This window comes from Aythya fuligula, chromosome Z, assembly GCF_009819795.1.
Source record: "Aythya fuligula isolate bAytFul2 chromosome Z, bAytFul2.pri, whole genome shotgun sequence".
Lineage (NCBI taxonomy): Eukaryota > Metazoa > Chordata > Aves > Anseriformes > Anatidae > Aythya > Aythya fuligula.
Window position 1 is genome coordinate 12151710 of NC_045593.1, and position 14612 is coordinate 12166321.

At 40.3% G+C, this 14612-nt stretch overlaps 1 protein-coding gene across 1 annotated transcript; it reads right to left on the reverse strand.

The window, feature by feature from the left end:
* Positions 1–48: 48 nt before the first annotated feature.
* On the reverse strand, positions 49–14087 carry SLC45A2 (solute carrier family 45 member 2). Its single transcript, XM_032206406.1, has 7 exons — positions 13649–14087; positions 12342–12518; positions 9121–9437; positions 5182–5325; positions 4423–4546; positions 3260–3465; positions 49–280 (listed from the first exon to the last, which is right to left on the reverse strand). The coding sequence occupies exons 1-7, from the start codon at positions 14085–14087 to the stop codon at positions 56–58; spliced, it is 1632 nt and encodes a 543-aa protein (XP_032062297.1). The 3' UTR covers positions 49–55.
* Between the last annotated feature and the right edge of the window lie 525 nt (positions 14088–14612).

Here is a 14612-nt window from a genome sequence, read left to right on the forward strand (position 1 = left end):
ACCCAAAAAGAAAACATTCCCCTAGGGGAATTTCTTCCAATTGCTTCACGCAGTCCTACCCCACATATCGAACACAAAAAGCAACAAAGCAGCAGCCGATCAGTGACACCATCGATGCAGAAATCACAGTGACCACACTGCCAGCTACACTAACCAAGAGCCCCAGGCCCACACCAAGAATGATCTGGGCCAGCTGGACCATGCAGGTGAGAGCAGCGCAGTCGATGCCCTTCCCTCGCCTGTGATCTGTGTCTTGTTCATCTTCTCGCAGACTCTGTACCTGCAAATAAGCAAAAAACAAGATTCAAGGAAGGGAACTTAAACACTGCTGGTAACTTGCACCTCTCAGCTGATGATGCACTGTCATGACATTCAAGTGCAGCAAAACAAGCCAATAGCTCTCTTTTTCCTTTCCATTTTCTCCTGCCTGTCCCACAGAGGTTACAAAGTTCAAACAGATTTTACAAGTGATAGTAAGTTTTCCAAATTGTCCCTTTTCTCCCACCTCCAACTTTTCCCTCTAACCCTTCTTTCAAGGAAGGAATCGAAGAATGATCAGCAAAACCAATCCTTTCCTTGAAGTTCAGGTCTACTTGAGCTCTGGCAAACTAATATAAGGAGAAAAATTCACTGTACAGGACACCCTGTCAAGGATATTTTCACTCCAGCTCTCACATGGCTGCATCATACAATCATCTAGCAATGACAGAATGGAAAAGGAATGGAAGAGACCTTCAAGATCATCAGGTCCAACTGTAAGGAGGGCCTCAGGGGGTATTGAGACATAGTATGTCCCACACACATACAGATCATAATTTGTTGTAATGGAGCTCTTGTGCTCTGAAGTTATGCCTCAAAGCACATAAAGGAGTTCACTATTAAAATCTAACTGTAATGCTTTTATTTCTGAAAAAAAAGTCTGAGAATGAATGTACAGACTAGGATTCTTCTACATTACAGAAGGCCATTATCAGCTATGACATTCAAATGACATACATAGCAGAGGAAAAGGTTTTATTCTATATGAGCATCTCATATACAAGCACCATGTGAGGTTGGCTTAACACTGGAACAAGCTGTCCAGAGAGGTTGTAGAGCTTCCACCCACGGAGACCTTCAAAACTGAACTGGACATGATCACAGGCAATGTGCCAACTGCTCTGTTTCATTGGAAAATTACATAAAAGTTTACGTATTTATTGTTCTTGCAGTTGAATGGAGACAGTTGCTTTGTAACACACAGAGGGTTTCTGTGCTGTGTGCTAGCTGAGCTGGTCTCTATCCATCCAGTATCTCTATCTATTGTGATTAGGATGCTTTTTTTCAAGACCTGTTATATTGTTTTTGAGCTGTTACCACCCAAAGCTCAAAACTACTGGAGGCAGTGTCTTCCTAATCCCGTAGATGAAACTGAATTTGGATCCCAGGGAACAGCAGCATGGAACAGGAATTGAAAGGGCAGCATTTTAAAAACCAGCACATGATTTTGGTAGACTGCATACTGAGGGAAAAAGTCTGTTCTTTGTTTTGGAATAATGCAGACCTTTCCTCTGAAGTATTTTCAATTTTAGACACAATTTCTTTGGAATTACAACTGTTTTGCTGTGCTCTGCCCAGGGTTCCTATGTGCCAGTAGTTCTGACCACAATAATATGAATGTGTGAATGAACACGATCTTGCACTTGATGTTTCCTCTTTACTTATTTTTTTTTTCCTATTATAGAAGGTTTGGGACAAACCTAATTCTGTTAATGTCAGATGTCAGATCTCATGTAGAATTATCATTTAACATCTGGCATAGCAAGTACCATACACCAAACAAGAAACAATCAGTTCTCTCACAAGTCACATTTGAAGCCTATTAAGTACAAGGTCCATTCACACTCAGCATATTCTATTTCACTTCTATCTTGAAACAAGTCTGAGTCAGAGATGGGCTATAATTTACTTATAACTACTTTACTCCCTTTCTCTGAGCTGGCTGGCCTAAGATTAGGGTTGTGATCCTACCCCAAACTGGGTTCAGACCCTGTCTTTTGTTAAATCCCTCTGAAATTCTGCATTGTAATTGTTTTCTGTTGGAAGAAACAGGGAAATTAACTGAAAAAATTGTGAATCAGATCTATGAAATATTTATTCACCTTGAAACATCCTCCTAGGATTCAACAGAGTAATTTAGGGTTTTCTTGTACTCATCATTCAGGTGATGATGCTTAGAAGTCATATAGAACAGTAGGATATGTTCTCATGGACTTAATCTAGTCCTGTGCTGGTCTCAAGTATATATATATTTTTTTGCTTTTCAACTGTTCAACACTTTCTATATTAATTTCTTTGAATGTCACTGGACATAATGAGAACTTTTCCTAAGTCCTCCCAATTCTCCTTAATCCTTCTTGTTTCCAGCTCTCTTACTAATTTGAGAGAACTTTTCCATTAAAGAGCTAAACTCTTTACAAGACTTTAAGATCTTGCTGTGTCCAGTAACATGATAGAAGGAATGCAGGCTTTTCCAGATTTCCTTTGGAAACAGGATTTCATGCTGTGGAAGACCAAAAACAACCCCAGACATTTAGAGGGAGAACAAGAATGTGGAGTATAATTTATTACTGAGCTACATAAAGCTGTTCGTACTTGAATTGCACATCTTTATCAGCTAACAGTTTTTTGTAACACTTTGCAGTTAACTGAAACTTCTGACAGCTTTTACAGCCTGATTATTAACTTTAGGGCCTCAGAAGTCAGTTCCTCAGCTAATATGAACAGGCTATGATTCTCTGAAGTAATTTGAGTTTGGCAGCTGCTCAGCCTGAGCCCCTTGCATTTAGAAACAAGGGCACACACACACAGCTGAGAGATCAATGGTGCACAAAGCGGTGGTTTAGATTTGATTCTTAGGAAGGCAGTCCTTGAAAGCAACACAAATTGGAGCCCTGTTATCCTCTTCCTGCCTGAACATGTATTGTGACTGGCTTTGTTTCAGCTGGGATGATAAATAATTATTTGTCTCAATGCAGGACTCTGTTTGGAGAGCCTGGAGCTGGGACCTTAGCTGCGAGGTGTCATGTAGCTATATGACAACTAATAATATTAGTGTTGTTTAATAAAGTCTTGAACATCTTTATGTCAGAAACTTTCTGTTCATAACGTATCACTGTAAATAGTTTGAAATTACAATTAAAACCTGTTTGCCAGTTCTATCCAATGTTCTGCCAAAACAGACTAAACAGACTTACCCTTCTTTAGACATTGAACTTACCTCTTCTTCTCTGTGATACTCTGCAATGAGTTGGAATGGCACTGTGTACAGTGTGCTGGACATGACACCAAAGAGGGAACACAGAGCCAGAGTGGAATAGACATTGGGAAACAAGCCAATTAATCCAGTACCCAATCCAAAAAGTAGGTATCCAATGAAATAAAGTCCCTTTAATCCTATGTATTGCAGAAGGATTTTCTGCAGGTCTGGGGAAAGAAAGAAAAAATGCTGCTGAGACTAGAACAGAATAAGTCACATTTCATTGGGGAATTCCTTTAAGGAGTTTTATTTCGTAAGATGAAATGAAGGAGAAAATTATTGATTTTTGAAGTTGCCTTAAATTACTGCGGTTATAAACTTGCTGCAGAATGCTTCTTTCTGCTAACTGTCTCTGGAGATACATTTATTCAGACATAACCAAGCTCTGAGAAGAAGTAGTTAACAGCCATTCTGGAAGAACTGCCCCATTGACAACCTCAGACATTTCCGCTGTTTGATTACAATGGGAACATTTGGCATCAGCCCTTGTCTGAGCTGAAAGAGGTGCTACATAAATGCCGATAGTTAAGCTCCAAATGAGAAAGCTTCTTTTAGGTGCTCACTTCAACTCCCAAAATGCTCCTCATTTGAGTTTTTGGAAAGCAAGAAATTTTTAAATCCTGGGTAAGAGCTATGGTGAGATTTATCTGAGAAGCTGTACTAGAGTATTTACACATAATTTTTGAGTGCAAGGTTCACTTTTTTGGCAAGAACTTCTACTGTACTGTGAAAAGGTCATTTTGTGAGAAATGCAGAGGGGGAGAGACCATCAGACCTTTGAAAACCTAATGCTACAGGTCTGCTAGGTGAAAGAGCATCTCAGAATGATAACCATGGCTTGATTTTACTCTGACATTTAACTTTAGGATAATACTCAGTGTTTAGGGTCAGTTCATATGCAGCACAATGCCTTACTCTTAAAGTGACCCCTCATCACATGGTCCAGACGGGAACTGCTCATGTCAAGATACAGATTTATAACGCTGCTGAGAATGTAATATTTCTTAAGGTTTTCGTGAATAAAAAAATATTTGGCATCACTTTATTTTTTTAAACAATGGCAAACTGAAAGCAGTATAAACACTGATTTAAAACAGTGCTGGAGTACATTCCTGGATACTTACAAGAATAGACTGAGGATGAAATTGCATTGATGCACAGCCCCCAGCATCCAACCTCTACACCTCTTCTGTAGGTAAGGTAAACCGTGGAGTTATGAGGTGCATAAGGACTACCTTGGTATACAACCTGAAAGAGACCATAGAGATCACAAAAGACAAGGATGCATTGCATGTATACAATACCTCCTGCTTACCAGAACATGGGACTCAAGACAGGGCCTCATCCCTGGCAGGGGTAATGATCAGCACCCAAGAAATCTTTCAAGCGGCGCCCCCATCAGCCATTTGCAGTTCTTCAGATTTCACACTCATTTCTCCCAGACTCTCACGTACCAGATTTGTCCTCATTTCTTACCCTCAATTTTTTTCTGGACTGTCCACTCATTTGCCTGTTTTCCTTTGAGTGTCCCATCTCCCACCCTCCTTCTCTCTCTGCTTCTGCTTTCCTGCTTTAGCATTTATTTTCTAATTTATCTATAACTACTTTTTTTTCTTTCATGCTGCACATACGTTTTTCCAATCAGTCATTCTCTTATTCAGTCCCCTATCCAGCCAAGTAAAATTTTTCTTTTAGGTGTTCATATACATTGCAGGAAACTAAAACTCCCTCTCACTTAAAGAGACCAAAAAAAGGCAAGGAAACATGGCATACTGGATGGGAGTCACTGACATTCCTTCAGATTTGTAACAATATATTGTTTCTTTTTGGTGGAGGAGGAGATGCTACAAGGGAAGAAAAGCAAGAGGATTTTACACCTTTACCTGTCCCATGAAATCCGTGAAGAAGAGCATGTTGGACAGGAAAGCCATCCATCCAAAGAGGTGGCTCACACACAGATAGCGATAGTGGGATGGCATGCTGAAAAGCGTCTTCAAGAGTGATTTAAGGGTCATCCGCCTTTGAGTCTAAAAGCAAGTATTTAACAATAATACTGTATTATTGCCCTGAAAGCTAATAAAATAGCTGATGGCAAATGGAGAAGGCCTCAGTATCTTTTCATTGCTAAACTTCCAAAGTGTTTTATTTGTTATTGCTAGGATGGGTTGCTTGAGTACTGAATGTCCTTCACTGTATATTTGACTTGTAAAGCCATTGCATAGTAAAGTCATCTGAAAGATCACAGAGACTTGAGGGGCTGGGGTGCACCAGCAGAGATGTAGCAACACCGCTTGTTGTTACAGGTAGTAGAATTATTGATTACCACTGGAACCAAGTGAAAATTTTCTGCCAAAACACATTCAGCAGGGGCTCAAAAAACAAAAGAAAATAAACATGAAAAGAATTATTTCCTGGAGACAATTAGCTTTCCATCACAGATTTAAAGCTGCCATGGAAAATAATGAAACCCAAAAATATGTCCTCAGAATTAAAGTATATCAGTTGCGGAGTATTGCAGTTCTGAGACTTTGTTCTCATTCCTCTTTCTATGTCCTATGTTCCCTAAGAAACTTAACCTCTTCTGGTGTATAATCACTATGGAATTTCCACTACATCTTCCCCCTCAAGAAGCAAGAAGAGGTGATATGACAGGAGATGCAGCACCACCCAAAACCCTATTGTCCAGATAATGTAAGCTCCAGCACCTGAACACCCCCACCTCATGGGTAAAACAACTGAATACAACATCAAAAACATTATAGGTATGGGTTAACAAATCTCACTGACATGGAAAAACAAATTGTCTTGCCACCTTCAATGCCCCACCTTATCTCCCTCTTCCTTGTCTGAACCCTGTGCCAAAAACTTTTTTTTTTTGATTTTATTTTGTTTTGTTTTCAGTCACAGACATCAAATCAGATCACCTCTTTCGCTTCATTTCTTCAGTGCTTCAGGTGTGCTTGATGTCAGGCATTTGCAACATACACGTAGAGTCCTTACTACTTAAAAGCTCCTGCATGGTTCTTTACTTTCAGAGAAAGACAAATGTTATTTTTTAATACTATTCTGTGCATGATGGAACACTTCCAGTTTTCTCTAGCAATATTTGGTGGCAACAGTGGAGAGGTGGTGAGGAAAGCTGTATGGCCACTAAATGTGGACGAACTTTAATGTTATGTTCATTGCTGGAAAGCTGAATTGTGTCTTCAATTTGCTGTTAGCTGATAACTTTTCTCCTTCCTTTAGTGCTCTAGCTACTTTTCACAATTCTGCTTTCCTTTGAGCTAGGTTATCCTGCAAGCTGATCTTTGAACAATCACCACATATAAAGTTGGAAAACACATTGCTCCAGTGTGAGGTTTTTAATCCTCATAGGAATGCCAGAATTCAAGTAACTGACTTTTACCTTGAACTGCATATTGTCTAAATCCCTTGGAATTTCTCTCAGTATCACTGTCTCTTTTAACTGTATTTTAAACAGAGTAATCATTCTATTCAACTACAATTATACAAACAAAACAAAACAAAACAAAACAAGACAGTTCCACATTAACTCATTAGCGTTATTTCAAGGATAATTGCTATTGTTTGACTTAGCTTATATAATTTGTTCAACTCTTCCACAAAGTTCTTCAAAATAGGCTTTCTAAGGTATTTTTAAGGTATTAGGATACGGTCAGGGAAATTAAAGGGGCAGTAATTCTAAATAATAATTTGACAGTTAGACAAGCTTTCTTTCTATTTAGATATTTTAAAGAGTAGAAATGGAAACAGAAATGTTTAATACATATGTTTAGTGCCCTCCAATGCACAATCATTTAAAATCTCACAATACCTAATCATTTTTTCTACAAAATCGGTACAACTCAAGGCTGATTCATAAGGATTCATATTACAGGATTTATGGCCATAGATCCGGAGTAATTTGGCATCAAAATAAAGAAAAAGAGTAGAATATTTTTGGATTTCTGTTAATACTGTAACAGGTCAAATCTCATTAATAACCATGGACGCTATTAGTATGTAAGAGCATAGCCCTTAATTTAGAAGAAATAGGGCCGTGATGCCTGCTGTGAAAAAAGAGGCACAGAAAAACAGGAAGCCAAATCATTTATTCAAGGAAGTAATTACAGTAATGAATGAACTCAGAAAACATGTGCCACAGGAGGCAGACCACTGCGGTAGTGAGAGTGTCCAGAATTTGCACAAGCCCAGGCACATCAAACAAACATGAGACAGATCAAAGCACAATGAGCATCTGATGGGCTGTCCAGCTAAAATCCTAGAAAGAAAGGCAACAGCAGAAGCTGGCCTGCAGTGCATGACAGAACTTTTCTTCGGGTGTCACATGCTACTGATTCACTGGTATTAGTTCTTGCCAAGCAAGAGGCTAGCCCAGCCCCCTCTCTTCTTCATTGCCCTTCCTTTCTTTTGGAGCTTGCATTGCCCAGTCAATGACACAGAGTGTCTCTGACAATTTAGAGGATGCTCAGAGATAACTATGCTAGTGAAGGATGCTGTCTGCTCAGGTTGGCCTGTGGTAGGGAAACGGGGAAAACACTGCAGTGTTCTAGCCATATTCTCCTGACACACTGCTGCTTTGCTGCCAGTCCCTCACCATGTCTGGCATCCTCACCAGGCAGTGTACATCTTTTATTCTGGCTTTGTGTGGTGTCTGCTATAATAATATTCTTATCTGGGTTGTGAGTACCTGCTAGAATACAAGTGTTAAATAGTAAAAGATAATAAATCCATTATATTGGTACTTTAAACATGAATTTGGGTTTCTAACTTAAAATCATCTGTGTGTTCTCATTAATTTTTAGCTTATTTCCTAAGAATTGTGTCAGGGATATATACACATAAGGCCAAGAGATAAGAAGTGAAATGAATGAACAGCCAACTGTTTCATTACTTACTGCCATACTAGGAACCAAACATATATATTAACTTTTGCATACCGAGGATACCATGAAAGGGTGGTAAGGATTCCCACATTAAAAGTCATCAACAAAACAGTGAAAACCACTACCTGTTCCTAAGACTATTCTATAAATTTGTTCCCCAGATATTTTTCAGGTAGGTTCACCTTTTCTTTGCTGCCTTAGATTGAAGCTATCTCTCATAAGAATTCAGCAGGAACAAAATACCAGTGATTACTTGCAAATATAGGCTATTCTCTCTCACCTTGAATTCTGCCAAAGGCACAGCTACATCATCACTTCAGAATAAAACTAAAACCCTGGAAGTGACGTTGCTCTGTTGCTTAAGTAGCAATTTCAAACAAATCAACACCATCAATAAATCCTCAATGAAATACTGAGCAGTAGCATAACTGCTACTACTATAAGTTTATCAGACCAGGGAACTAACTCTTCATATGTACTAAATATGGAAGCATGTTGACATCAATGGGAGCTGCACATTTATATCAAAAATTAATGGTCTGTAGCTCCTGTCCACAATGTGTTGTGAATTCTGCCAGGACTGAAGGACAAATTATATCCTCTTGACAAATTTCAGATGAGGAGGATACAAGAAACTGACGAAGGGTGGAAACTTGAATCTGGTTCTCCCTCATCCCTGCCAACTGTTCAAAGCATCAGGACTAGTCTGTCTCTGTCTTGCTGGAAATACTTTACAAATAACAAAAGAAGAAAAGAAAGAAGACTTTCTACTGATGTTGCATCCTGGTGGAGGATTCTTTTACTGAGCGTGTGTGTGAAAGGGGTACATTTTAAATTGTCAGCATTAGCTAATTAAAAGGCTGTTGGTCTCCAAGGATGGAATGATATGGGCTACAAAATCATCTCTGCACTTACCTCTGTACGTGATGTAGCAGCATGTTTCTTTGGTTTTGCTGCAGCGTTTATTTCAGTACATGCTATGTATCCATTCCTGATTTCCTCTATGGAGCTATACTTCCTGGGGTCAGTCACTTCCAACAATAACTTTGTCTCTTCTTTGTTATATCTGAGCGGGACTTCAGGAATACTGCGCAGATGTACAGTAAGGCAGATTAGGAAAACCAAGGCTGACAAGAGGAAAATCACCTGGAATTCTGATGTTAAGGAATATCCTAGTATGGTTTGACCCCAATCCACAGCACCTGTCAGGTAACCCAGGGCTCCTCCTAAGCCTACACGGGGAAAAAAAAAAAAAAAAAAAGGGGGAAAAAATCTACTGGTATTCATAAAATAAACAAACAGCACACAATACCCTCAGCATATGATTCCCTCTAGTAATGATTGAATAAACACCCTTCAGATACCATTATATGTGGAAAGAATCACAAGGAAGTGGAACACTGAGCTGTTCCCACATATGAGCAGTTACCAAAATGTCTCTTGGAAAATATCCTTGGTTCTGGTGGATGGAGCTCTCAAAAAAAGACCCAAATATTTAGCAACATGGACTTACATCTCTTTGCCAGCCAATATTCTGTATGATTCAGAAACATTTCTTTGAAGCTGTCTTTTCTTTGAAACAGTGAGTAACACAAAATAAAACTTTTCTAAAAAAAAAAGTTTTTTTTCTAAAACTTTGTAGAACAAACAATTTTCCTATTACATCAAGACTATCTGTAGTTCAGACTTTGTAAAATGTACTTTATACAGCAGAATCTGAACAGAAATACTGCTTCCATGTTGTTTTTTGTTTGTTTGTTTGTGTTTTTTTTTTTTTTAGGAAAGGAATGAAATAAAAACCGTTGTTTTGTAATCACCAAAATCCAAGTACCTCTCCACTAGGAAAGGAAAACAAAAAGGAACGAATATAAATGAGAAATTCCTCTTATTGAGCTTCCCCATCTCAGAAAATTTAGCATGCTCATTTTACTGTTTACTCTATCTTGTGTCTCAAAGTTAATAAAAGAAGAATTCAGTCTATTGTTTTACAATTCCTTCTTTCTGATGAGAGTGCAAGCTGTTTCAGAAGCACAAGGTACAAGTGTACACTGTTACATCCAGCACGTAGCTTTGGCAGGGGAAGCAGCTTTGCACAGTCCTGCCACCTCGTTAACCAGGTGGTTCTGCAGGACGTGGAAGTGACCCAGCACAGAAGCATCTGAAGGACTTGGATGTATTTCTGCTCCTCTGTTTAGGAGAACTGGAGACAATGCACGGCAGAACCATTCTGTCCAACAAAAAGTAACAGAGGTAACAAGAACCACGTATGCTTTGCCTAAACACCACATCATTATCATTCCATTCTGGGCTTTCTGTACTTATTTCCCTCTTGGGTCTGATCACAGCCCTCCTTCCTTGTGCCCTACTGGATGGGGACTGTATCATTGCTTTTCTAATGAAAAACAATTAAGCTGTTAATATCTTTTGGAAGAAAACTTACACTAAATGTTTGCACAGCAGTTAATGCTTGATGCTCGAGGTCTTTTTTGCATACTGTTTTGACAAAAAGTAATCATGATATTGGAATGCACAGTCTGTGTGTTGTGTGTTGGGTATGTGCAGTCTTTCTTCTACTTGTCTCAGTTTTATATCTGTGAGCTATCCAGTTTCATGTTTGAACTTTAAAAATGGCAAAGACAAATTGGAGAGCAGTCTTGGGGATAGTTAATGTAAAAAGAAGGAACTGAATAGGGGAAAGATAATAATGCATAAAACAGAAGCAATTAAAAAGGGGAAGGAAGGATGCTTTCTGTATGTAATAGAGACAGAGAAAAGGAGTATTATATTTTAACTATAGGAAATGTATATTAAGATTAGATTTTAGGGAAAAACACTTAACAGCAAGGCCAGTGAAATGCTGGAGCAGGCTCCCTTGGGAGGGCTGCAGAATCTCCAGCTGGGCAACCACCCATCCAAATGGGTTTAGGTACAGACGATCTTGATACAGTGACAAGGTGTTGGACCAAATAATATGGAGAAATCTGTTCTGCTCGCATTTGATGTGATTTATCTTACATCCCTTTTCACCACGCAAATGAATCAGTTCAATAGCTCTGAATACAGAAATCAAAACTTTTCAGTAGGAAAAATAGTAAAGAGTTCTGCTGGAGGCAGGAGACTTAGAGACTCACTCCTCATTCTGTCCAAATGAGTGATTGATTAAAATGTTGTCTGTGGGTTTCTAATGGCTCATACTGACTTCATTCCCATGTGGCTTCAGGGTTCTCTTAGAATCTGTGCCCAGGTTCCAGGACGCAGCTATTTCATATATCCAAAATCTGTCTGTTGCCAATAGCTACTACACCTCCCTCTCAAATGGGGTAACCACCACCGAATCCATGTGCTTCTGCTCTTGGTATGGTTCAGATGCCACAAAAATCTGCATCAATACAGACTGCATGACTTCTCATCTAGCCTGTTTTTTGTCTAGACCTTTCACAGTGACTGCTCTCAGACACAGCTGGAAGCTCCTCCAAAGTCACACTACAGGTGCACAGCCTTATGTGCATTGCCTGTGTGTTTCCTCAACACAGGGCAAAAGCCTTCTGGACTAAGTGAACTCTTTCCTTCTATAACTCAGCAACTTTTCAAATGTCTAAAGGCAATCACATGAAGCAAGTTTTTGGACTGAACCCCTTGGTCTTATTTTCTGGAAGATAGTGATTTTACATAAGCTTCTATTTCTAAAGTGGAGGGCAGCATATGTTGGGTTGGAGCACTGTCAAAGAACAGAAACCAGGTGTACTGCTGGTTACGTGCTCTGTCATGTGTAAGTGCTACAGCAAGGAAACAAGATCCTTCTCTTAATTTTTCCTTCACCAAAAACTTGAAGAAAATCAGAACAAAATGACTAAACGCTACTTCATAGTTTTTTTAAATAGTTAATTACCCTTAATTGAACCGTGGCTGTACTACTGTAAATGTTTATGCCTGCAGCCTTCTGCAGCAGAATTCTTGTAGCAGCAATCACAAGTTGCTGTGCTCTGAAGTAGCGAAAACCCAGCAACAAAAGACCCGTGACTGAAGCACAGAATCAGATGATCAGTTCATTCAAGATTAGCACAGAGTGAATATAAAATCCATGCAACTGCCTTCCCCTCCATCAAAGTAGGAAGAAAAATAAAGGATCTGAGTACCTGTGAAGAGGGCATGGTAATGCAGACCCTTCTCTTTATCCTGATGAGAGCAGACATCAAATAAATATGCTTTGATAGGGCCATCAATAAAGTCAGCTGCAAAATCAAAAAGCACTACTCCCAGCATGGTAACAACTATTGCCCACGTCTGCTGCTTGTCTCTCCCATCGATGAAAGCTACAAAAAGAAGAAGAAGAAAAAAAAAGCCTCATTCTGACAGCAATAGTGTCATGTTTTGCAAAACCCCATTTTTCTTTCCAGAAACCTCCAAATCTAAGCAATGCTGTTACGCATGAGAGCTCAGTCATAACAGAATGACATCTAAGAAGCAGGATAACAATATTTTGAATTTGCGTAGCTCTGAGATGTGCTAGGTTGACTTTTATACATAAGCAGGAACTTGTCAGCTCAAGGCTCTGCAATCGAGAGCATCACTAGCCTTTCTCTACTCTATGCACTTCCATTGCATGTTCTGGTAGCCTAAAATACTTGCATTTTGGAGTATTTATTTGTTTTACTCCTTTTGTTCCACCCTTGCACTGTTATAGACAGTCAAGAGTTGGCTAACATCTCTTTCTGGGTAAATGAATACAGATACATACAACAGCAGCAATATCCAGAAACAGAGAATAAATCTGTGAAAACACGCTCCTTCCCACAGGAAGGAGACACAAGCCACGATGATAGTGACAACTTTCTAGCAAATCTTTGAGAAGTTAGATCTCAAGCTAAAATAAAACAGCATCTGGGGACATCACTCCTATCTGATTTTGCACACTCCAGGTGCAACAGGGTTTCCAAGGAGTTGTGATTTGTATTATTCACCAGCATAACACATTCCTGAGCCAAGCAAGTGCTGCAATAATTAAAGCTACATTAAAAGATGAATTACAGATAAATTTGAATGCTGACCCATCTAAAATATGGACTAATAGACATTCTCTTAAGATTTGTACTACATCATACAAACAACATAAACGATTTAACTTAATAAGGTAGATTTTAGTTCTTAAAAACTTCTCTAGGCCCAAGCAGAGTATGAACCGACCAGGCAAGCAGATCAACATACAAAATGCCATAATCACATGCACAAACTACAGAACAGTACATACAGGGCACATAACATGCAGCATTAGGACTGAACATAGATTGCAGTGCTCCTCAGCTGCTTCAGTGCTGCTGAGTAACGTGCTACCTAATGTTAACACCCAAGTTTTACAGGGAAATAAAGGAACCCCTCCTTTCTTTCCAATTCAAAACACCAGCATGAGTTTTGTCTGTCAGCACAGCGCATTCCCCTCACTCACCTGAGATCATCTCGTCCCCATTGAGGTACAAAGCCATGCCTACCAGCATTATGATGCCCAGACCCAGAATGAACGGTCGCCTCCTGCCCCAGCTACAGGTGCAGTGATCACTGGCTGAACCTACCACGGGCTGCAGCATGAAGCCCAGGATCGGGCTGATGAGCCACACCAGACTGTAGAGGCTCTTGGGCAGCCCTACACTGAGCAGCACCGGCGTGACAAAGGCAGCCTCCACAGCATAGCAGAACTCCCTGCCAAACATCGCCATGCTGTGCATGACCAGCCTTCCCGTCAGTCGCTTCTTCGGTACCACCATCCCAGTCCTGGTCACGGATTGCTGCATAGCCTTCTCTTTCCCTCTGGTGTGGTCCAGGTTGGTCATGGCCACCTCAGAAGGGGGTGGAAGGGCCCTGTGGAAGCTCTGTTTGGTTAAGGTCATGGCTCTGGTTACTCGCCCCGGCCCAGCAAGTCGGTGCTGCCTGCTCTGGCTGACATGGAGCGCAGGTCATATGCCGGGTGGATTTGGTCTGCAGTGGGGGAGGGACTCACATACTTTTATGGCTCTGCGATCACAAGTTATGAAAGGAAGGGGGCGGGGATGAGCGCTAACATTAGCAGATCTGCCCTCCTGGATGTCTGCAAAGCTGCCAGCCATCCAGGACTAAAGCGTTACTGTTGAACCGCGAAACATGCCTACAACAGGAGTATACATCACATGGGCACGGTGCAGGATCAGCCCGGCACAAAGCTGCCCCTCTTGCTGCTGCAAGACAGCAGTGACACTGGGAATAGAGAGCCCTCATCTCTCTGCTCAGCAAACAACCCGTGTGCCGGAGGGCTGAATTCCTGTAGAAGGGGGAAAAATACAAATAAAAATCTATAATCGCATGTCCAGAAAAGGATTTCGAGGCACTTGATGAAGATAAGCGAGCCTACCTATTGTTCTAGTGCTGGTGACAGACAC

Excerpts from the sequence above, each read along its gene's own strand:
- SLC45A2 (XM_032206406.1), bottom strand. The coding sequence starts at position 14,087 with ATGACCTTAACCAAACAGAGCTTCCACAGGGCCCTTCCACCCCCTTCT. Across the intron at positions 9,438-12,341 it reads TTACCATGCCCTCTTCACAG|GCTTAGGAGGAGCCCTGGGT; the intron begins GTACTCAGATCC and ends TTCCCCGTGTAG. Across the intron at positions 3,466-4,422 it reads TTCATCCTCAGTCTATTCTT|ACCTGCAGAAAATCCTTCTG; the intron begins GTAAGTATCCAG and ends TTCTTTCCCCAG.